This window comes from Octopus sinensis, linkage group LG29 (genome assembly GCF_006345805.1).
Source record: "Octopus sinensis linkage group LG29, ASM634580v1, whole genome shotgun sequence".
Lineage (NCBI taxonomy): Eukaryota > Metazoa > Mollusca > Cephalopoda > Octopoda > Octopodidae > Octopus > Octopus sinensis.
Genome location: NC_043025.1, coordinates 16,547,216 through 16,571,921, shown reverse-complemented (window position 1 = coordinate 16,571,921; position 24,706 = coordinate 16,547,216). Strand labels below are relative to the sequence as shown.

At 42.7% G+C, this 24,706-nt stretch overlaps 1 protein-coding gene across 1 annotated transcript; it reads right to left on the bottom strand.

Moving 5' to 3' along the window:
• Positions 1 to 8,421: 8,421 nt before the first annotated feature.
• On the bottom strand, positions 8,422 to 9,330 carry LOC118768412 (craniofacial development protein 2-like). Its single transcript, XM_036514812.1, has one exon. It carries the CDS (start codon positions 9,328 to 9,330, stop codon positions 8,422 to 8,424), a length of 909 nt encoding a protein of 302 aa, XP_036370705.1.
• Between the last annotated feature and the right edge of the window lie 15,376 nt (positions 9,331 to 24,706).

Below are 24,706 nucleotides of genomic sequence, written 5' to 3'. Positions count from 1 at the left end.
TCTTTATTTTAAAAACATATTTGTGAAATAAATGAGAGAAGTAGGTTACATGGAAAAGCTTAGCGTACATAATTTGCAATGTTTCTCCAGCAACCACCATATACCAAGCAGTGTCAGGCAACAATGGAAGAAAAGTTCCTATTGGAACCGTTGTACTTCTTAGCGAATCCTTGATGATGTAAGCGATGCCTGTAGCAGTTAGAGTTGATTCGAGTGGCAAACATTATATTAAGAACGTTTCCTTGAGAATTTTTAATTGAACCAACAATTACATTAAACAAATTATTTGTCATCGATCTCACTTTCATCGACAATTAAAAATACAGTTTGATCAGCCAGACAGCTCTTGCAATTTTCAACCAAGTTTGCACTAAGCATATCCTCATATTTTTGGTACGTAATCTGAGATGTCAGTGGCTTATTGAAAGAATCAGAGACTTCTCAAACTTGGATTAATGATCTCAATAAGGCAAGTACAAAAAAAAACTGCACATTCAACTTCAAAAAAGATCCAGCATTGTTTGTAACAAAGGCGGTAGACCACCTACCATTACCTCAGCATACAGGAAGACTCACTGTGAGTGCTGGCAGGAATGGACGAAGCCGGACTACCCACCTTCAAGTGCACATGACATTAGAACCACCATCGCACATGCTATCGGTGCCAGCCTGAGAATTACACTTAAAGCACATATTTTTAAGTTTGACAACAAACTGTATAAGCAAACGAAAGGCGGTGCTATTGGAGTAGGGATCGCTGGTGACGTTGCAAACCTCTTCATGGGACAAACATTTTAAACAGTGCCTAGCAAACCGTAACATCCACTTGGCTATGGACACTCGTTATGTCGACGACATTAACCTTGTTGTGAAATATAATACAGACACAGTTATGAGCCCTCTACCAAGTGAAGAACAGGTGATGACATCTATACAACACATAGCTGACTCTATCCACAACAGTATAAAACTTACCATAGACTACCCCTCTAAACACCCCAGTAAACGATTACTCGTCCTAGATACTGAGCTATGGATGGAAGATGCTATGGTTAATGGAACCATTAAACCCTGTATACTCCACTCACACTATCAGAAACCGATGGCTAATCCACTAGTAATCCGTAGTGACTCAGCTATGTCGAATACTGCCAAACTCAACATCCTAGTGGCAGACTTAATCAGAGTAATGAGGTATGTATCACCACTATGCCAACCACAAGAACGACAGCAACACATCCAGCACTACATATTCCGAATGCAACGCTCCGGATACACACAAGACGATAGAGTCAGAGTGTACAAGAGAGCGAAGGCTAGATTCGAACGCATTCTAAGGGACAACGAAAACGGTATATGCCCCCTATACCGCAACAAGTTCTGGAATAGGTTAGAGAGGGACACCAACAAAAGGATGAGAAACAATACTTGGTATGATAACAGGAGATTTCACAGAGTAATGTTCGTTGACGCCACACCTAAGAACGAGCTAAGTAAGGTATTCAAGAAAATCCTGCGCACTACTGGCCTTAAAATCAAAGTTGTAGAAAAGACAGGTAGGACTATCAAATCGGCATTATGCAGATCATATCCATTTGATAGAATCACCTGTCAAAGTAATTGTGCAGTATGTTCGACAAATCCACATATAAATTGCAAAACCAAGGGCACTGTATACCAAATTGAGTGACAAGAAGGAGCTTGTGCGACTAACCCAGAGTCATACATAGGTGAGACTTCTAGGAGTATCAATGATAGGTTCAAAGAACACCTGGACAACTACATTGAAAGGAAGCCAAACTCCATCTTCTACCAACATGCTGTAGACTGCCACAAAGGATCCTTAGGGAAACTTAAGTTAAACATCCTATCAACACATCCCACCGATGCAATGTTGAGACAGGTCACAGAAGCTGTTTGTATACAAGAATACAAACCTACTCTCAACCGAAAGTCCGAATGGAGTAACATCCAGATCCCATTCAGGAGGACCATTCTATAACCGCCCCTCTCTCTCTCTCTCGTTTACATGATGAGAGGAACAAACACACACCCACACATATATATATATGTGTGTGCGTCTATACAAACATATAAGTGTGTATGTATACAACCTTCAGCTAAGTAACAGTCATGTACACAACTTGGACGGACACATGCCAGTACACGGACATACGTTCACATACACATACACATGTACACACACACACAGACGCGTCTGCCCATTCTCCTAGACACTCACATACATACGTAGCACACGAGTACAAACATACATACATACCTACGTATGGGCATACACACGTACATTCACACGTACATGTACGCACACACATACATGGGCACAGGCATGCGTGCGCATATACATACATTTGCACAGGCGTACGTACGTGCATACACACATACATACATACATACATACATACATACATACACACATACATACATACATACACACATACATACATACATACATACATACATACATACATACATACATACATACATACATACATACATACATACATACATACACACATACATACATACATACATACATACATACATACATACATACATACATACACACATACATACATACATACATACATACATACATACATACATACACACATACATACATACGTATATATATTTAACCTGAACTAACTAGATGTAAGGGAGGAAAAAAATTTTTTTTTAAATAAAAACAAGCAATAGTAAAACAAAAGTTTTGGGATATAGAGATAAATGTCTGATAATAGGTTTTAGAGTTTTGTTTTGGGGGTGAGGGTCGTAAATCACTTCCTACTTTCGGCGGGGGGGGGGTTGAAATTTGATATTATTGTGATGAGTGGTCAGTCTACATCTATCCATCACTACAGGTTTATAGCTTTAAGTTTATAGTGTGTATGTGCGTGCATATACACACACATACTTACATATATACATACATACATACATACATACATACATACATATATACATGCATACACAGGCGTATGTACGTACATGCATACATACATGCATACACATATACATGCATACATGCATGTATACATACATACACACATACATACGTACATATATATGACGAACTAACTGTTACTTTCTCAGATGCAGCACGGATTTTTGTCAGTGAACAGGTCGCAGATTTTAGCGACGAAAATATTTTGACAAATTAAACTTAAATGTTGAAGTGAATCGAACGGCTTTTGTGTGTTTCTTAAATGGCTTACAAACACCTTCCACGCTGCAATTGTTTTCGTTCCAGCACACGATCTCAGATCAAATCACTTGCTATGCGAGTACATCTCTGTATATATATATATATATATATATATATATATATATATAAATTAAATTAGAGATAAAACCACTATTAGGCAACTCAAACAGTGATAGACATAAACCAATACATAAACAACAAAAAATAAATATTATTAATATAATATACAATATATATATAAAATATAAAATTTAAAATTTGAATTATTAAACTTTGAAATTTTAAAGTTTATATTTATAAATTATTATATTTTTATATTTTTTAATTTTTTAACTTTTAATTTTTTAAAATATATATATAAATAAAAAAACAAATAAATAAAAATTAAAAGTTTAAAAATTTCAAAATATAATAATTTATAAATATAAACATAAAAATTTCAAATTTTAATAATTAAAATTTTAAATTTTATATTTTATTATATTGATTACATTTATTTTTTGTTTTTTTATATTTTGGTTTATGTCTATCACTGTTAGATTTGCCTAATGGTGGTTTTATCTCTAATTTAATTTATATTTATACTGTGAAATTTGATTTAGTCCTAAATCTAATTTTTCCCTGTAAGTTTGGATATACTCCCTAATATTATATATATACATAATTATGTGTGTCTGTGAACCCTGATAATAATATTCAATTGTTTATATAGGTAATTCAAATCTCGAGCTCAGGACATTTATCTGCAAAATGTTTCAATACATCTAGCTGCATTATCACAATGACTACATATTTTCAAACACTTTCAACGAATGCATATCAATATCATTATTCTAAGTATTTACCTTATCTACTTCAATCTATCGCCATCTGCAATACTAAATGATATTACTCTTGTTCGTCTTTACAACCTATTCTCTATTTGCTTCTATGTTTGATCTTCTAATTTATATTTTAATATTCTTCATATTTTCCTGTTGATATCAATCAGTATTTTGTAAAATAGGTCAAAAACTTTTATTTAGTTTCACTTGTCAATTTTTTTCTTTCTCTTTCCTACATTTTAGTTTCTAGCTTATTAATGTTAAATATATGATTTTCCTTTTCTTAATATCTTACCAAATTTCCCTTCACTTCTCAGAAAACCATCTTATTAATTTCTATCAATCTTATTCTTATCGTCTTCCATATTTTTTAAGATTCTTCTCTTTAGATAAGCACTTACATTTTTAATTTCTAATCTTTAATATTCTTCCTATTTCTCTTGTTGATATCAATCCCTATATTTCCTAAACTTTATATCTAAGAACTTTTATTTAGATTCACTTCATTGTTATTTTGTCACTATATTTTTTAGGTTATTAACAATGAATGTATGTTTCAAGGGCCTACAACTATTTAATGTCTTGCCAAACCACCTGAGGGATCTTCATGGAGTAGGGGTAGGTGTCTTCAAGAAACAGCTTGATTTCCTGCTATCAAAGGTCTCAGAGGAACCTGTATCATAGTAAAAAAATACAAAAGAGGGTATAGGTTTCGATCTCCGTCTTTCACCAAAACTCAATCGTATAAGAATGGCCATGGAAAAGGTTATTACATTGGCAACACTCTAACATAGCCACAGCCTTTGGGCTGAAACATATAACAATATAAAGGAACATCTGTGTGTGTGTGTGTGTGATTGTAAAATTGTATAAAAAACTAAAATAGCAAAACCTTCAACAAATAGCAAATTATCCAGAGATGTGTGGCATAGTAATACAGGTACCAAAGATGTCAGGCAAGTAGAAAGGAGCATTTGAGGAACAGAACTGGAAGCAAAAGGAGATCTAATATCAAGTAGAGAGATAGTTGAGAAGCCACTTTTGGATTGAGGATGTCAGCTAGAATGCAAGTCCAAGTCAGTGATGCAGCAGTTCCTTTCGAAGTCATTCCAAGAATTTTAGATACAGGTAAAGTTACAATTTATACATGAAAGAATAAGTTGAGAATGTTACGGATGTATGTAATATTATAATTTCTGGGAAGGAACCTTACAAATTGCTGCTGCCATAACAAACTCTAGGATTTTTCTTCTTGTTCTTTCAGAGCTGAAATAATATTTTCTTTAGAGAAAAATTGATTGATCTCTCCATAATCAGTATTGATAGAGGTCATTGAATCACACTGGATCAATCTGAAGAACTGCTGGCCCTCGAAGATTATCTCCAAAACAAAAATAATCTGTTTTGACAAAATATCAGCAAAACCATTTTTATGATTAAAAAATAAAGAGGATTCCTGGAGAAAATGAGGCAAAGATGTTGCTGGTTACTCCTGTCATGTTGTCATCATGTCACACTGCCACTGCTATGGCATATTTTGGAAGAAATTTAGAAAGAAAACGGATATGAAGATTTTATTTAATTCTTAACTTACCTCCTCACAGCATAATGTAATGCTGAATTTTTATTGTTGTCTTCTTTGTTCACCTCAGCTCCAAATTCTAATAACTTGTTTATTAAGCTTGTACTGCCCAAACGACATGCAAGCATTAACATTGTCAGACCCCATTTATCTGTTTCGTTGATCTGAAGAGAAGAAAAGTGAAGACATGTGAAATATATTAGAGGAAAGAGAGGGTGAGAGAGAGAGAGGTGGAGAGAGAGAAAAGATCAAAGAAGATGCATGGGTGAGAAACGAGGGATACGAAAGAGAAAAAATGGGAAAGAAAGGGACACACATAATTTTTACTTCTGCTTTTCATACTGGCATAGGTCAGATGTCTTCGTAGTTTCAGTTGTTTTGATTTATTGTTGTTCTAGATGCCTGCGAGGACCACTCACACAAACACATTTTTGCAAAATATAAAGCAACAATATTTAAAGAAAGATATTTTTTAAGTAAAATCATTTTTATAAAATATTGAAAATTATTGAAAAGCTTTGGAGAAGCATTACGAAAGAGAGAAATAGAAAGAAGCGGAGAGAAGAGAGGCAATTACTAAAGAAACATGTTTAAATTTCGTTTGTATTTGATGTAATCAAGTAATTGATAGAATAGTTTGTTGGTATTAAGCATTGATAGTTTAGTAAAGAGGTGGACAGAACAATATTTAGGGGATTCATACAAATCTACATATTCATGGTAAATGTAGCATGGCTTGGCTTCGCGAACGAAGATCAGGAAGGCTGTCCACGTCGCGTGCATGCATGCTCATGACTGACAAGTCCAATATGGGAAAGGCAGGTCCGCGAGCAGTGTCCACAGACAAAGGTAACGTCCGGTGTAGTGTGAGAGGCGGCTCGCGCCTTCCCCCTGCGTCTCTTGTTTTTAAGTGTGTCTCTTCTTTGTTCCTCAAACTTGCTGACTGTGTTGAAGATCATGTGGCGCCAGACATCACGGTCCGCAGACAGGTCTGACCAGCATTGGTGGTTAATACGATATGCTGTAAGCGCTTCCTCGGAGCTCCAATCACTCGGTGGCCGGTGGAGAGATTGCCAAACAGGGCAATCTTTGGAAGGCGATGGTTCTCCATTCTGGAGACATGCCCTGCCCATGGGAGGTGGGACATCAGTAGCGTGTCTTCAATGTTGGGGATCTCGGCCCGCTCCAAGACCTCAACGTTTGTGACGAAGTCACTCCAGTGAATGTTGAGGATGGTGCGAAGACATCGCTGGTGGAAGCGCTCAAGGAGACGGATGTGACTGTGGTAAGGGATCCAGGTTTCTGAGCCGTAGAGAAGAGTGGTGAGAACCACGGCCCTGTACACACTGATCTTTGTTTTGTTCTTCAGGCCACCATTGTGCCAAACACGTTTGTACGATCTGCCAAAGGAGTTATTTGCCTTAGAAAGTCTATTGTTAATTTCCTTGTCAATCTTTGTATCGGATGAGATGATGCAGCCCAGGTATGTTAACTGCTGTGTTGATTTCAGTTCGGTACCGCAGATAGTATTCTTCTTGGTATTCCTCTTGGGGTGTAGGTTGGTGAAACACCTCCGTCTTCTTGAGGCTGACCTCCAGGCCAAAGAGCTGCGAGGCGTCAGCAAAGCAGGACGTGATGCGCTGCAGAGCTCACACTCTGTGGGCGACAAGGACAGCGTCGTCTGCGAAGAGAAGGTCTCGGATCAACCTCTCCTTGGTCTTGGTGTGGGCTTGGAGGCGCCGTAGTTTGAAGAGACTGCCATCCAGACGATACCTAACATACACCCCATCCTCATCCACCATATCTTCAGTTGCATGCTTGATCATCATGTTGAAGAAGATGCTGAAGAGAGTTGGTGCCAGGACACAACCCTGCTTCACGCCATTGGAAATGGGGAAGGGCTCCGACAGGTCAGCATTGAGTCTGATCTGACCATGCTAATTCTCGTGCAGCTGGATCACCATCAGTAGAAACTTGGGACATCCAAGTCGTTCCAGAATGAGCCATAGTCCTGTCCTGCTCACTGTGATAAATGCTTTTGTAAGGTCGACGAAAGTAGCATAGAGTTCACTGTTTTGTTCTCGGCCCTTCTCCTGGAGTTGGCGTAGGACGAACACCATATCCGTTGTGCCTCTGTTGGCTCTGAAGCCACAATGGCTCTCGGGGAGGTTTTCTTCAGCGATGGTTGCTACTAGCCTATTGAGCAGGATCCTGGCAAGTACTTTGCCGGCGATGGAGAGTAGGGTGATTCCCCGGTAGTTGGAGCAGTCAGACTTTTCACCCTTGTTCTTGTACAGGATTATTATGACAGCGTCACGAAGATCCTGTGGCAGCTTGCTCTGCTCCCAGCAGCAGACAAGAATACCATGGAGCTTGTCATGGAGCAACGGACCTCCATTCTTCCAGATTTCTGGTGGGATGCCATCAACCCCTGCTGCTTTGCGACTCTTGAGTGGTCCTATGGCTTCAATCGTTTCTTCGAGGGTGGGTGGTTTGTTGAGCTCCTCTTTGAGTGGAAGTTGAGGAATGCGAAGGGTGGCAGTGTCCTGTATGGTACGGTTAGCACTGAAGAGGCTTTGGAAGTGCTCGGACCAGTGAGCGAGGATGGAGGTGTTATCGGTGAGGAGGTCCTGTCCATCTGAACTGCGTAGGGGACTCTGGACCAGGTGGGCGGGGCCATACACTGCTTTCAGAGCCTCATAGAAGCCTCTATAGTCTGCAAGGTCAGCGCATAGCTGGGTTCTCCGCGCCAGGTGGTCCCACCACTCGTTCTGCATTTCTCTGAGTTTTCACTGCAGGGTGCTGCATGCGTGTCGAAAGGTAGTTTTCTTCACAAGACAGGTTGGTTGTGCGAGGTGGGCCTGATGAGCTGCCCTCTTCCTTGCTAGTAATTCCTGGATCTCCTTGTCATTTCCATCGAACCAGTCCTTGTTTTTTTTCTTTATGTGCCCAAGAACTTCCGTAGATGTCTTAAGGATGGCTGATTTCAGGTTCTCCCACAAGGTGTGTGGGGTGGTGTCATCAGTGCAGGGGGATTCGTCTAGTCTTTGCTGCAGGTTTGCTTGGAACTTGATTTTCACTTCCTCCCGGCACAAGCTGTCGACATTGAGTTTCTTTATGGGGTTACCTTTCTTCTTGGGTTTGGGTTTGAACTGTAGTTGGAGCTTGCAGCGGACAAGGCGATGGTCGGTGTGGCACTCTGCACTGGGCATCACTCTTGTGTGTAGAACGTCTTTCAGGTCCCGCTGGCGCACAAGCACATAGTCAAGTAGATGCCAATGTTTGGACTGGGGATGCATCCAAGTTGTTTTCAGACGGTCTTTCTGGTGGAAGATTGTGTTGGTAATAGCAGGTTGGTGCTCTGTGGCGAACTCGAGCAGGAGGTTCCTGTTGTCATTACAGTCATCAATTCCGTGTCTTTCAAGGACTCCTTTCCAAGCCTCAGACTCCCTCCCAACTATTGCGTTGAAGTCGCGAAGGACCAGGACCTTGTCGTTTGCAGGGGTGTTGTTCAAGAGTCTGCGCAGATCAGAATAGAATCTGTCTTTGTCTGCGGGATCTGCCATTAGAGTTGGAGCATAAACACTGAAGAGAGTGAGATGTTGTTTGCTCTCCAGTGGTAGGCGCATGGATATGATGCGGTCCGAGTGGCCCGTGGGTAACGTTTCCAGTTTGGAGGTGATGGAATTCCTCACCATGAGTCCTACACCCAACACACGTTTTTCAGATGATGGTTTTCCGGACCAGTGCCGTGTTCTTTGAGGCTGCCCTCGTCAGTGAAGTGGACCTCGCTGAGAGCTGCTATGTCATTGTTGAGACGGGAGAGTTCATGAGCTATGAGAGCCGAACGACGTTCCGGGCGGCTGCTGTCAACCTTGTCAAGCATGGTCCTGACATTCCAGCAGGCAACTTTCAACAACTGCTTACTTTTCTTCGGTTTTGTTTCCAAATTTGTTCGACCACTCTGAAGATGCCCGTTGACCCCGGTTAGCCAACTGGGTATAGAGGAGACGAGTTTTGTTTAGGCGAACCTTTTCTACCGCCCCTTTCCATTTGAAGCAGGCAGTGCTCTTCCTAAATAGTGGCATCATGGCCTCCGGGTCGACAACCAGGCGACCAAAGTCCTGAGCCACCTACATGTAGGATTAAGACTACGGCTTCCAGTGACATCTTCCACCTGCCACTTTCGCCCCTTTCCCATTGCTGCAGGGCTTTTAGGATAGCTGGTCACAGAATGTGTACATGTCCTTTGGCCTGCACTAGGGAGTTTTTTAAGGTGAAGTGCAGTGCGCGCAAACTGGCCCCACCCTTTAAGCACGAGGTTCATCTGCCATGGCCTAGCGAGCTGGGAGGTGACAGCGAGATCCTTGGGCCGTAGGTTTGAAGATAACTCCGACTTCAAACCGACCGTAGATGTAGAAGCGTTTCTTATTAAGCGTAAGATGTCTGTCTTAGTTAAAACTTTACTTTTTTCTGACTGAAGGAGGGAAGAGGGAAGAAAAGCAACTGACAAAATTCCGTAGTATATTACTGTTACTTTTGATATCAGCTGTGAAGGGAATGAGACAAGCTTTCAAGTGTGGGATGTGACAGGACACACACAGCTAAATAACAGATACCATTTAAACAAACCAAATGCAAAAGAAAGGAAACGACGGAGAAAGTAAGAAATTTTCTTTTCTACTCTAGGCACAAGGCCTGACATTTCGGGGGAGGGGTCCAGTCGATTAGATCAACCCCAGTACGCAACTGGTACTTAATTTATTGACCCCTGAAAGGATGAAAGGCAAAGTCAACCTCGGTGGAATCTGAATCTAATTAGGCAACAGCAGCATCGGGGCATTCATTAGTTTGTAGCCATACAGTATGTAAGAATGTGTGAGTGGTTCATACCCAACTGTATTACAGCTGAACTGACAAACAACACTACCGATTTCACCTGGAGGGAAGCACCTGCCATCACTAAAGGCCAGACGTTCACCCGTCATTGAAATACATTGTGTAATGGTCATCAAGAAAGTAAAGGATGTTTTCCTGCATTTTACCATCTTTCAGCTCACTTCCCTCCCAAATTAAAGCCAAAGATTCTGGTCTCTTACCAAGAATTAACTCCATAAATTTTGCAAAATCATTCTACCCATCACTCCATAACAATGATGACTATTCCAGCACTTCTTAAACATTTACAGCTATGGCCCCTTTCCTTTTACTTACAATTTTTCAAAGACCTTTTCCCTGGTTATGATTCAGTGCCCCTTGTTTTAAACGTATATACACATATAATATCAGGTGAGAGTAATTTAGTTCTGGGTCCTAGCTTTGACATGGGTGAATATTTACCTCAGACCCACCACACAATAAGCGAACATTTGATGCATTTACTTTAGTTTCTGATCTAACCTTTAGCACAAGGCTTCAGCCAAACTCAGGTACACATTCTTCGTGTTTCAAATATACATACCTCCACTGTTCCTTATGTCTCCAGTCTATATAAACGTTTTCAACAGCCCCCACGCAGCAGTGGTACCACCCTCTAAAAGAAGCCCTACCGTATATTTCTGTAGACTATGTCTCAACTGCTGACAACCAGCCTGTCATTCTCACTTCCAGTATTTAAATTATGAAACAAACATTTATGGACAAATATCATCTTCATCCTTTTGGGTAGCTTCATTTATTCATTGAGCGCCAGTACAGCTCTATAAAGCTTGATGAGATGGGGACTTGATTCCTATGTGACACTCTCGTATTTCTACATCTTAGACAAAGAAATGGTTTGGCTTTTAACATCAGTAAAAGCTTCAACCGTTTGTAGCAAGACAACATCTTGACAAAGTCACCACCCATTTATTGACTCTATTTGTCTTTCATCTCTTGGACTGACGATGATGAGGATCAGAGGGTAGTGGAGAAGAAAGAAAGGAAATATGGACAAATACTTGTGCTTAGTTAGGAACATTTAATATTGTGTATAAAAGGAACAAATAATTAAGTTTGAGTAGGAAATAAACAGAACAACTTACTTCCTGTTTATCGTCTTTAACAAATTTTTTAATATGGTATTCATCACCGGATATAATTTTGCTCAAACTCTCATAATCTGCCATGTCTCTTAAATGGGATTTACTAGCAAAAGAAGAAACAAAGATAGACTTAGGAAAAACTTATAAAATGAGGTGAACAACAATATACAGAGAAGTTTGATGGTTCTAACATCTCACATAAAATATTACAAATATTGGAAGCTTCAATTTATCTAAAGTATTAATTACATCTGGATGTTCTTCCTGGCATTAATAAACCTAACAACAGTCATTGTGTTGTGTCTCTTGGTCAGCTACATTACTCTGCTTATTACAGTCTGATTGGTGACAATTAAACCCTGAATATTGGAATGTACAGTCTGTTGGTCAGCCAGGTGGAGACACTGTTCATCTTGAGCTTGGGTTTGTGGATCATACCTCAGCAAGATGGAGACAATGTATGTCGGGAGCTATAGATCTGTGGATCAAATCTCTGTTAGATGGAGACACTGTTCATCTTGAGCTTGGGTTTGTGGATCATACCTCAGCAAGATGGAGACAATGTATGTCTGGAGCTATAGATCTGTGGATCAAATCTCTGTTAGGTGGGGACACTGTTCATCTTGAGCAATGGACCATTCCTCAGAGAGCACATTTTGAGATATGGGTCTATTGATCATACCTAGTTATTCAATTTACTGTCTAGGCATCATAGGTTGTGTTTGATGAGAACCTACCTGGAGCTAATCAACAACAAATTCCAACATCTCAAAGGTGATGGAAACAGTCATAAACAACCAAATTCTTTATCAATTTTGATATCATTTCCAACTCAGTGACCATCACCATAGTTCCATATATTCAAAACACACATAGGCACAGGAGTGGCTGTGTGGTAAGTAGCTTGCTTACCAACCACATGGTTCCGGGTTCAGTCCCACTGCGTGGCACCTTGGGCAAGTGTCTTCTACTATAGCCTCAGGCAGACCAAAGCCTTGTGGGTGGATTTGGTAGACGGAAACTGAAAGAAGCCCGTCATATATATGTATAAATATATGCGTGTGTGTGTTTGTGTGTCTGTGTTTGTCCTCCTAGCATTGCTTGACAACCGATGCTGGTGTGTTTATGTCCCCGTTACTTAGTGGTTCGGCAAAAGAGACCGATAAAATAAGTACTGGGCTTACAAAAGAATAAGTCCCGGGGTCAAGTTGCTCGATTAAAGGCGGTGCTCCAGCATGGCCGCAGTCAAATGACTGAAACAAGTAAAAGAGTAAAAGAGTATATGTTTTTTGGTTATTTCTTGATAAGGTGTCAGGAAGCATCACCCAAAGATCATGTTTTTACAACATATCAGAAGATGAGATTAATAAACATTTTAATTGATTACCTAAATTATTATGTTGTTAAAACATATTTTATAATAAAGGGTCTATAACACATTTATTTATAGAATGGATTAAGATAGAAAATACTTAATCCTTGAAGTAAACTTCAGACACAAGATTTACAACAATATTACAAAAAAAGTTCATATACACGTCTATATACGCACATGCACAAGAAAAATTCAGAGTGAAAGGAAATATACAGAAAAATGTGTAAAAATACATAAGGCAATAAAAATATAAAAATACATCTCTATAAATATGTAAAAAAAAATATGTAAAAAATATATAAAAAATATATATATAAAAAGTATAGAGACAAATGCTTCTACGTGGACACAATATAAAAAAACAGATTCTATCTTTGATCCTGGGGGACCAAAAACGTAACAAATATTTAGCCATATATGGACATGATTCAAAATGTTCAGTTCTTGAATTTAGACATGTAGCTGCTTTTCCAGATGAGCCATCTTTCCATATCACAAAGACCACACTTGGTGTAAGGCTTACACTTGGCTAAGATCTTCCAATAGATGTTATAACTGACACTTGTTCTTTTAAGGTCCATATATGACTGGATAATTTGGTGTTTTTCCTTTTATTCCAATGCCTGAAGCTCAAGGTGTGATTGTTGAACATGGCCTTAAAATTCCCCTCTGTTCATGCAGGGATAAAAATTTGTGCCCTCTAAATGGAGTTTGGATGACCGAGACCATCATTTATGAAGCCACTGTAGACTCTACAACTACTATGGACACAGTTTCAACAAAGAAATATGTAGGCCTTCCCAGTGCAAATACTCCACGATTCAAAGGCAAGGACAAGACGCAAGGACAAGACGCAAGGACAAGACGCAAGGACAAGACGCAAGGACAAGACGCAAGGACAAAACGCAAGGACAAGACGCAAGGACAAGACGCAAGGACAAGACGCAAGGACAAAACGCAAGGACAAGACGCAAGGACAAGACGCAAGGACAAGATGCAAGGACAAGACGCAAGGACAAGACGCAAGGACAAGACGCAAGGACAAGACGCAAGGACAAGACGCAAGGACAAGACGCAACTTCATTGAGACAGTCCTTCCAGCAAAGCAAATTAAATAAAATTTGGGATTTTTGCAGAGGGTGAAAGTGGTAACAAGAACAGGACAGTGAGAACAAAACAGGAAAAAAACAATAAAAAAGTAAAAGCAGTAAAAAAAAACTTGCTTTGCGGGAAGTCTCGTCTTGTCCTTGCCTTCAACACGTGGAGTAATTGAAACAGGGACAACTGATGAAGGGGAATATCCTTTGTGTTGTAAGTCTCGTTTCTCTGTTTGTTTGGTTTTTTTTATTGTTCGAAAAAAGTTTGTTTCTATGTTTTTCTTTTTCATTGTGTTCAACGTTTTTTGATGTCCTGTACCTATATATGCATGTATATATACATATATATGTACGTATATACATATATGTATGTATATATGCATATATTTATATTATTATATGATCGAACGCCACGTGTCCTTTTCCAAGTAAGTTTTATCTATCTATCTATATATATATATCATCATCATCATCATCATCATTTAGCGTCCACTTTCCATGCTGGCATGGGTTGGATGGTTCAACTGGGGTCTGGGAAACCAGAAGGCTGCACCAGTCCCAGTCTGATCTGGAAATGATTCTACGGCTGGATGCCCTTCCTAACGCCAACCACTCTGTAAGTGTAGTGGGTGTTTTTTACGTGCCACCGGCACAGGTGCCAGATGAGGCTGGCAACGGCTACAATTGGATGGTGCTTTTTACATGCCACCGGCACGGAGGCCAGTCGGGGCGGCACTGGCAATGGCCATGTTCGGATGGTTCACTTATGTGCCACCGTCACTGGTATCACAGCTGCAATTTCCACTGATGCTGATCGATTCTGATTCTCACTTGCCTCAACAGGTCTTCACAAGTAGAGTTTTGTGTCCCAAGAAGGAAAGGTATGCATAAGTGGACTGGCTACATCCCAGGTAGAGGCCATGGGTTATGGTCTCACTTGTCCTGCTGGGTCTTCTCACGCACAGCATACTTCCAAAGGTCTCTGGTCATTTCCTTGGTGAGACCTAAAGTTTGAAGGTCGTGCTTCACCACCTCGTCCCAGGTTTTCCTGAGTCTACCTCTTCCACAGATTCCCTCAACTGCCAGGGTGTGGCACTTTTTCACACAACTATCTTCATCCATTCTCGCCACATGACCATACCAGTGCAAACGTCTCTCTTGCACACCACATCTGATGCTTCTTAGGTCCAGCTATTCTCTCAAGGTACTTACACTCTGTCGAATATGAACACTGACATTACACATCCATCGGAGCATACTGGCTTCATTTCTTGCGAGCTTACACATGTCCTCAGCAGTCATAGCCCATGTTTCACTGCCATGTAGCATGGCTGTTCGTGCACATGCATCATACAGTCTGCCTTTTACCCTGAGTGAGAGGCCTTTTGTCACCAGCAGAGGTAAGAGCTCTCTAAACTTTGCCCAGACTATTCTTACTCTAGCAGTTACACTTTCAGCACACCCGCCCCTGCTACTGACTTTGTCACCTAGGTAACGGAAGCTATCAACTATTTCTAGTTTTTCTCCCTGGAATGTGGCGGAAGTTGGTCTCTGAGCATTTTCAGTGTTTATTGCTCCTGAGCATCTGCCACATACAAAAACTATCATCCCAGTTAGCCTTCCTTTGACATTGCTGCACCTCTTATGTGTCCATAGCTTACACTTGGTGCATCTTATAGAGTTTCTACCTACACCTTTTTTACAGATCGAGCAGGGCCATCTACCTGATGGCGTTTGTGATTTGTCTACCTTCCTACTTATTAGGACTTTGGTTTTAGCTAGGTTGACTCTAAGGCTCTTCGATTCTAATCCTTGCTTCCACACCTGAAACTTCTCCTCCAGTACCGATAGTGACTCAGCAATTAGAGCAAAGTCATCAGCGTAGAGGAGCTCCCAGGGGCATCCTGTCTTGAATTCCTCCGTTATTGCCTGGAGGACTATGATAAATAGGAGGGGGCTGAGGACTGAACCTTAGTGGACTCCTACCTCTACCCGGAATTCTTCACTGTACTCGTTGCCAACCCTCACTAGCCATTCATTTATCCCTAGTTTCCTCATTGACCACCAGATAAGGGGTCGGGGGACCCTGTCGAAGGCTATCTCCATGTCAACGAAAGCCATACATATATATATATATATTAATTAATGTTCGTCCTTCGGTTCGAAGATGACCAACTGACATCATCTGATGGAACTGCCGCCATGAGACCGGAGGTGGCTGGTGAGGCCAATCCGGGCAAGGAAGCCCCTCCCACAGGTGGGGCAGAAGTGGGTAGGGGCAGTGCTACTGGTGCAGGCGGCTCTGACTTTACGCATCTGACGTTTCTGCTCCGCTGACCGAATCCGTCCCTCCTCGGCTGTCCCTGCTCCCACGGTGATTGCGCTGCGCCAGGATGAGCGGTTGGCAGCAAGTGTCTCCCAGGTCTCTGTTCCGATGGAGAAGTCTTTGAGAGAGACCTTGAGACTATCCTTGTAGCGCTTTTTCTGCCCTCCGACTTTGCGCCTGCCCTGGCCGAGTTCACCGTAGAAGAGCTGTTTTGGGATGCGAGTGTCGGACATGCGGGAGACGTGGCCCGCCCATCTCAGCTGGGCCTTGCGCATGATTGTGATGGTGCTAGGGAGATCTGCCTGCTTCAGAACTTCCGTGTCTGGGACTTTGTCCTGCCAGCGGATGTGAAGGAGATTCCGAAGACACCTGAGATGGAAGTGATTTATCTGGCGCTCGTGCCTTCGGTAAGCAGTCCACGTCTCACAGCCGTATAGTAGAGTGGTAAGCACGACTGCCCGGTAGACTTTCAGCTTGGTGTTGGGGCTGATTCCTCTCCGCTCCCAGACTTTCTTTCGCAGTCTCCCAAATGCGCTGCTTGCCTTGGAGATTCTGTTGATGGTTTCAGCATCTATGTTGGCATTGCAGGAGAGTGCTGCCCAGGTAGGTGAAGTTTTCCACCACTCGTAAGATCCGTCCGTTCACCCTTATCTGAGGCTCATGGTATTGTTTGCCGGGGGCTGGCTGAAACATCACTTCGGTTTTCTTTGCACTGATGGTGAGACCGAAGTTGTCACAGGCTGATGAGAACCTGTCCATCCCGAGCTGCATCTCCTGCTCATCGATTGCATTAAGGGCGCAGTCGTCAGCAAAGAGAAAGTCTCTGACGACTGTCTCCCTCACCTTTGTGACAGCCTGCAATCTCCTGGAGTTGAAAAGTTTCCCGTCTGTCCTGTACTTGATGTTGATACCGGACTTGCAGTCCCTAAAGGCGTCGGACATCATTGCCGAGAACATGATGCTGAACAGTGTTGGGGCCAGGACACAGCCCTGCCTGACTCCGTAGGTCACCTGGAAGACTTCAGACAAGTTGCCGTCTTCAAGGGCTCTGGCTGTCATTCCGTCGTGGAACTGGCGGACAATTGCAATAAATTTGCTGGGGCAACCAAATTTTCCCATGACCTTCCATAGTCCCTCCCGACTGACTGTATCAAAGGCCTTGGTGAGGTCAACAAAGGTCATGCAGAGGTCAAGGTGCTGCTCCATGCATTTCTCCTGGAGCTGGCGGGCGGCGAATATCATATATATATATATATATAAACTTTTTGGGAACCACTTCACATTGCCAACGGTGGTTGTCACACGCTGATGACGGGTCAATACCCGAAAACCCAGGTCCGTGATGGAAAGGATGACTTCCTTTGCAAATACTGATAGGGCACAGAAAGTGTGTCAGTAGCCAACTGGAGGAGATGTCTTCCTGGGGCTACAAGCTACAATAGCATCAACTCTTAAGGGTTAGCTACATTTAGGTCGCAAACATACTTCACGGTGTTGTGCAGCTACTGTTTATACCTCATTCACAGATTTATTATTGCTTATATATATATATATATATATATGTGTGTGTGTGTGTGTGTGTGTATAATATTAGGGAGTATAAGTCCAAACTTACAGGGAAAACTTCCTGGTGAAGCAGGACCTTCGGACATTTGGAGATATGCTGTGCTTGAGATGACTTGGCAAGCCAAGTGAGTCCCTACCCGTGGCCTATGCCTTTGTCGCATAACCGAGACCTTTAAAAGTACCCTTCAATCATTGGGCAATAAACTGTGCTTGAGGAGAACTGTTGAGCGAAGCGAAATCATTGTCGCGGCTGATACTAATAACGCCTGATGGGCTCCCGTGCCGGTGGCAAGTAAAAAGTACCATTCGAGTGTGGTCATTGTCAGTGCCACCTGACTGGCTCTTATGCCAGTGGCACATAAAGAGCACCATTCTAGCATGGTTGATGCCAGTGCCGCCTGACTGGCCCTCGTGCTGGGGGCACGTAAAAAGTACCATTCGAGTGTGGTCGTTGTCAGTGCCGCCTGACTGGCTCTTATGCCAGTGGCACATAAAGAGCACCATTCTAGCATGGTTGATGCCAGTGCCGCCTGACTGGCCCTCGTGCTGGGGGCACGTAAAAAGTACCATTCGAGTGTGGTCGTTGTCAGTGCCGCCTGACTGGCTCTTATGCCAGTGGCACATAAAGAGCACCATTCTAGCATGGTTGATGCCAGTGCCGCCTGACTGGCCCTCGTGCTGGGGGCACGTAAAAAGTACCATTCGAGTGTGGTCGTTGTCAGTGCCGCCTGACTGGCTCTTATGCCAGTGGCACATAAAGAGCACCATTCTAGCATGGTTGATGCCAGTGCCGCCTGACTGGCCCTCGTGCTGGGGGCACGTAAAAAGTACCATTCGAGTGTGGTCGTTGTCAGTGCCGCCTGACTGGCTCTTATGCCAGTGGCACATAAAGAGCACCATTCTAGCATGGTTGATGCCAATGCCGCCTGACTGGCCCTCGTGCTGGGGGCACGTAAAAAGTACCATTCGAGTGTGGTCGTTGTCAGTGCCGCCTGACTGGCTCTTATGCCAGTGGCACATAAAGAGCACCATTCTAGCATGGTTGATGCCAATGCCGCCTGACTGGCCCTCGTGCTGGGGGCAAGTAAAAAGTACCATTCGAGTGTGGTCGTTGTCAGTGCCGCCTGACTGGCTCTTATGCCAGTGGCACATAAAGAGCACCATTCTAGCATGGTTGATGCCAATGCCGCCTGACTGGCCCTCGTGCTGGGGGCACGTAAAAAGTACCATTCGAGTGTGGTCGTTGTCAGTGCCGCCTGACTGGCTCTTATGCCAGTGGCACATAAAGAGCACCATTCTAGCATGGTTGATGCCAGTGCCGCCTGACTGGCCCTCGTGCTGCTGGCATGTAAAAAGTACCATTCGAGTGTGGTCGTTGTCAGTGCCGCCTGACTGGCTCTTATGCCAGTGGCACATAAAGAGCACCATTCTAGCATGGTTGATGCCAGTGCCGCCTGACTGGCCCTCGTGCTGGGGGCACGTAAAAAGTACCATTCGAGTGTGGTCGTTGTCAGTGCCGCCTGACTGGCTCTTATGCCAGTGGCACATAAAGAGCACCATTCTAGCATGGTTGATGCCAGTGCCGCCTGACTGGCCCTCGTGCTGCTGGCACGTAAAAAGCACCCACTACACTCTCGGAGTGGTTGGCGTTAGGAAGGGCATCCAGCCATAGAAACCTTGCCAGATCAGATTGGAGAATGGTACAGCCTTCTGTCTTGCCAGTCTTCAGTCAAACCGTCCAACCCATGCCAGCCTGAAAAGCGGACATTAAACGATTCTGATGATGATACGAGTGGATTTTAGTTCAGGCCGACTCTACGGCATCTTCAACAAATATCTTCTCGTACATCTCTCGGCTGATCAAAGATTGTGAGTGGATTGAGGTGTTATAAATGGAAAGATGTCCATTTTATATGCCTGTTTACATTTGTTATCTCTGAAAACCTCTCAGCTGTGAGCAATGTCATCAATATTATCCCTGTTAACAGAAATACCATTGGAACAAGAGACCCCTTGCTGTAAAAAAAAAAAACTCTAAATAATGTATTAATCTAATCCATGCTAGGATGCAAAAAAAAAAACAGATAAAAAAATGAATGTCTTATTTGCATGTGTATGCATATATCATCATCATCATCATCATTTAGCGTCCGTTTTCCATGCTAGCATGGGTTGGACGGTATAACTGGGGTCTGTGAAGCCAGGAGGCTGCACCAGGCCCAGTCAGATTTGGCAGTGTTTCTACGGCTGGATGCCCTTCCTAACGCCAACCACTCCGCGAGTGTAGTGGGTGCTTATTACGTGCCACCTGCACAGGTGCCAGACAGAGCTGGCACAACGGCCACGAACGGATGGTGCTTTTATGTGCCACCGACACGGGGCCAGACAGAGCTGGCACAACGGCCACAAATGTACGGTGCTTTTACGTGTCACCGGCACGGGGGCCAGCCGAGGCTGGCAACGGACATGAACGGATGTTGCTTTTACGTGCCACCGACACGGGGCCAGTCAGAGCTGGCAAACGGCCACGAACGGACGGTGCTTTTACATGTTACTGGCACGGGGGCCAGCCGAGGCTGGCAACGGACACAAACGGATGGTGCTTTTACGTGCCACCGACACGGGGCCAGTCAGAACTGGCAAACGGCCACGAACGGACGGTGCTTTTACGTGTTACTGGCACGGGGGCGAGCCGAGGCTGGCAACAAACACGAACGGATGTTGCTTTTACGTGCCACTGACACGGGGCCAGACAGAGCTGGCAAACGGCCACGAACGGACGGTGCTTTTACATGTCACCAGCACGGGGGCCAGCCGAGGCTGGCAACGGACACGAACGGATGTTGCTTTTACGTGCCATTGACACGGGGCCAGACAGAGCTGGCAAACGGCCATGAGCGGACGGTGCTTTTACGTGTCACCGGCACGGGGGCCAGCTGAGGCTGGCAACGAACACGAGCAGATGGTGCTTTTACATGCCACCGACATGGGGGCCAGACAGAGCTGGCAAACGGCCACGAGCGAATGGTGCTTTTACGTATCACCGACACGGGTGCCAGACGAGGCTGGCAGCGGACACGAACGGATGGGTCACTTAACCCCTGCTTTCTGATATATGATTTGATTTTGATTGTTCTCACTGGTCTTGCCGGGTCTTCTCACGCACAGCATACTTCCACAGGTCTCGGTCTCTGGTCATTTCCTTGGTGAGACCTAGAGTTCGAAGGTCGTGCTTCACCACCTCGACCCAGGTTTTCCTGGGTCTACCTCTTCCACAGGTCCCCTCAACTGCCAGGGTGTGGCACTTTTTCACACACCTATCTTCATCCATTCTCGCCACATGACCATACCAGTGCAAACGTCTCTCTTGCACACCACATATGATGCCTCTTAGGTCCAACTTTTCTCTCAAGGTACTTACACTCTGTCGACTATGAACACTGACATTACACATCCATCGGAGCATACTGGCTTCATTTCTTGCGAGCTTACACATGTCCTCAGCAGTCATAGCCCAAGTTTCACTACCATGTAGCATGGCTGTACGTACACATGCATCATACAGTCTGCCTTTTACTTTGAGCGAGAGGCCTTTTGTCACTAGCAGGGGTAAGAGCTCTCTAAACTTTGCCCAGGCTATTCTTACTCTAGCAGTTACACTTTCAGCACACCCGCCCCCACTACTGACTTGGTCACCTAGGTAGCGGAAGCTATCAACTACTTCTAGTTTTTCTCCCTGAAACGTGATAGAAGTTGGTCTCTGCATATTTTCAGAGTTTATTGCTCCTGAGCATCTGCCACAGATAAAAACTATTTTCCTAGTTAGTCTTCCTTTGACATTACTACATCTCTTATGTGTCCATAGCTTACACTTGGTGCATCTTATAGAGTTTCTACCTACGCCTTTTCTACAGATCGAGCAGGGCCATCTACCATATATATTTATCCATGTGTATGCATGCATGCACGCACACACACATACACAAACGCATACACATATACAACAGGAAGGACTGATGATTTAAATTATTAGGTACGCTGTGTAAGTGGCTTAATTGGCAAGCCCCACTAGGATCAGGGTTTAGAATGTGACCCGGAAACAGCTGTAAGACATTATTATTTACTTTCACTTTTTTGCTTACTTCCGTTCACCTTTATATTAAGTAAAATAATTTAAATGTTCTCATAAGCTTTTCCAGCCTTCTAAATATGCACACATAACCAACTTTGATCCCTTTACATATTTTAATTCACGATTACATACCCAGCACTACATATTCATTCCCACTACTCTAGTTTTTGAATTTTTGTATGTATGTATATATATATATATATATATATATATATTAGTTGCTTGACTTTAAATCCAGTGTGTATATGTGAAATCACAGCCGTAGCTAGTGCCGGCGACACGTAAAGCGCACCTGTGAAGGTGACATGTGCAGGCACCCGTACCAGTGATAGGTAGAAGGCACCTTTGCTGGTGACAGGTAAATTCCCCCAGGTAAATTTCACCACGGTATATTCCACTATGATAAATTTTATCATAGGTATTGATCCCACACATGGTCAGTTTTTCTAGACCGTGTATCAATACCTATGATAAAATTTACCATGGTGGAATATACTGTGGTGGAATTTATCTATGGTGAAATTTACCTGGGGGAATTTTCCGTGGTGGAATTTACCTGTCGCCAGCAAAGGAGCCTTCTACCTATCACTGGTACGGGTGCCTGCACATGTCACCTTCACAGGTGCGCTTTATGTGTCACCGGCACTAGCTACGGCTGTGATTTCACATCGGATTTAAAGTCAAGCAACTAATAGTTTCATGCCCGCGAAACCAACAACTTCCATTTCCACTGCTAGTTCAAGTCCACCATCAACAGTTTCAGGAGTAGGGCATTGCCTGTGCAGATGTCAACAATGATAGGGGTTTTGTCCGGATGGCAATGAGACCCAAACTGATAACAACCCACAAGAAACGATGCACATGTTTCAGGTTGGACGAAGACAAACTGAAAGATTCAAGTGTTTCACTGTTGCAAACCTATCAGCGCAACATACGATGTGTTTAAGGCATTTTGAAATCTAGAGTCGCCGTTCTCTCGACAGATGTAACCACTGCCAATGTGGTCAATATAGAAACAGAGAAGTGGTGGAGCAAGAGGAAGGAGAAGAAAGTGAACAATGATGGCAAATCTATTTCATTACTTGACTGGCTTTTTTCTTTTATCGGCCATAGAATGAAGAAAGGCAAAATTGACCTTACTGGATATTGAACTCACACCACCTGGGCAGATACTGCAAACAAATTTTTGTAAAATGTTTTGTAAAATTGCTTTGCTAATTCGTTGCTCTTCTTACATTCAACACAAAGCATTTAAGGTAGGATAAATAGATAGTGAGGGCGCGTGGCTTAGTGGTTAGGGCATTCGGCTCATGATCGTAAGGTTGTGAGTTTGATTCCCAGCGACACGTTGTGTCCTTGAGCAAGACACTTTATTTCACGTTGCTCCAGTCCACTCAGCTGGCAAAAATGAGTTGTACTTGTATTTCAAAGGGTCAGCCTTGTCACTCTCTGTGTCACGCTGATTATCCCCGAGAACTACGTTAAGGGTACACGTGTCTGTGGAATGCTCAGCCATTTGCACGTTAATTTCACGAGCAAGCTGTTCCGTTGATCGGATCAGCTGGGACCCTCGTCGTCGTAACCGGCGGAGTCTTCTAAATAGATATTGCAAAATCAATGATATTCATCTTTCACCTGTGTTGCTGTTTGTTTTCAATCAATATATGATTGCTTGAGAAAGCATCGTCAGAGAAACATAACGAGGTCGTACCTTGGCCAGGTAATAACAATTAAACAATTACTAACAATATACACACAGGTATACCAATTCTCAAGAAGCAAACTTGTTTTACCAGAGTAATCAAATTGATGCTGAATAATAAACATAACTATAAACATTGATTTAAAATATTTAATTGTTTTGTTGAAGGCAAAGGTTTATCGTCGACATTACACCAAAGTGTATGCAGAAAACGAAGTTTATATTTCATAGCAGTAAACTTGATTTACAAATGAGTGACCCACTTGAAATCTCTCCACTATTTAGTCTGTTTGCCTATAAACGATTCGCCCACATTTCAGCTATTCACTTCTTTCTCATCGACAAACCTTTACTTTTAAACAAGCATCTCTATTCCGCAGAAATATTTCTCTATTTAACAAATTATAACCTAGATTATTGCTTAAAATACTGTATTTATATGGAATCCATAAAAAATATTTTCAAAATTTAATCAGATGAGCAGGTTATATAACTTATCAAAGTCGAAATATTACAACATTAAAATTACTTTCACTCTCTCTCATTTGCTAAATACGTTCTAGCCATGGCCCTCCCATATGTATTATCTAATATGTTTCGTTTACGCATTTGTTTAGAGACACCATCGTTGGTTTGTTACAAAGTTTATAATAATTCCAGACAATGTTCAATAATTCTCTGATAAATAATATCCGAGATAGAGAGAAAGCATATTTAGCGCATTCCACATTAAAATGTTGATGTAGGATAAAGGTGTGGTGAGAGAGAATTAGATGTTGTCACTGAATTCTTAAATATTCAAGGACCCTTCTCACTCTCTCTAAGTGTATAAAATAATGAAGATTAGGAAAAG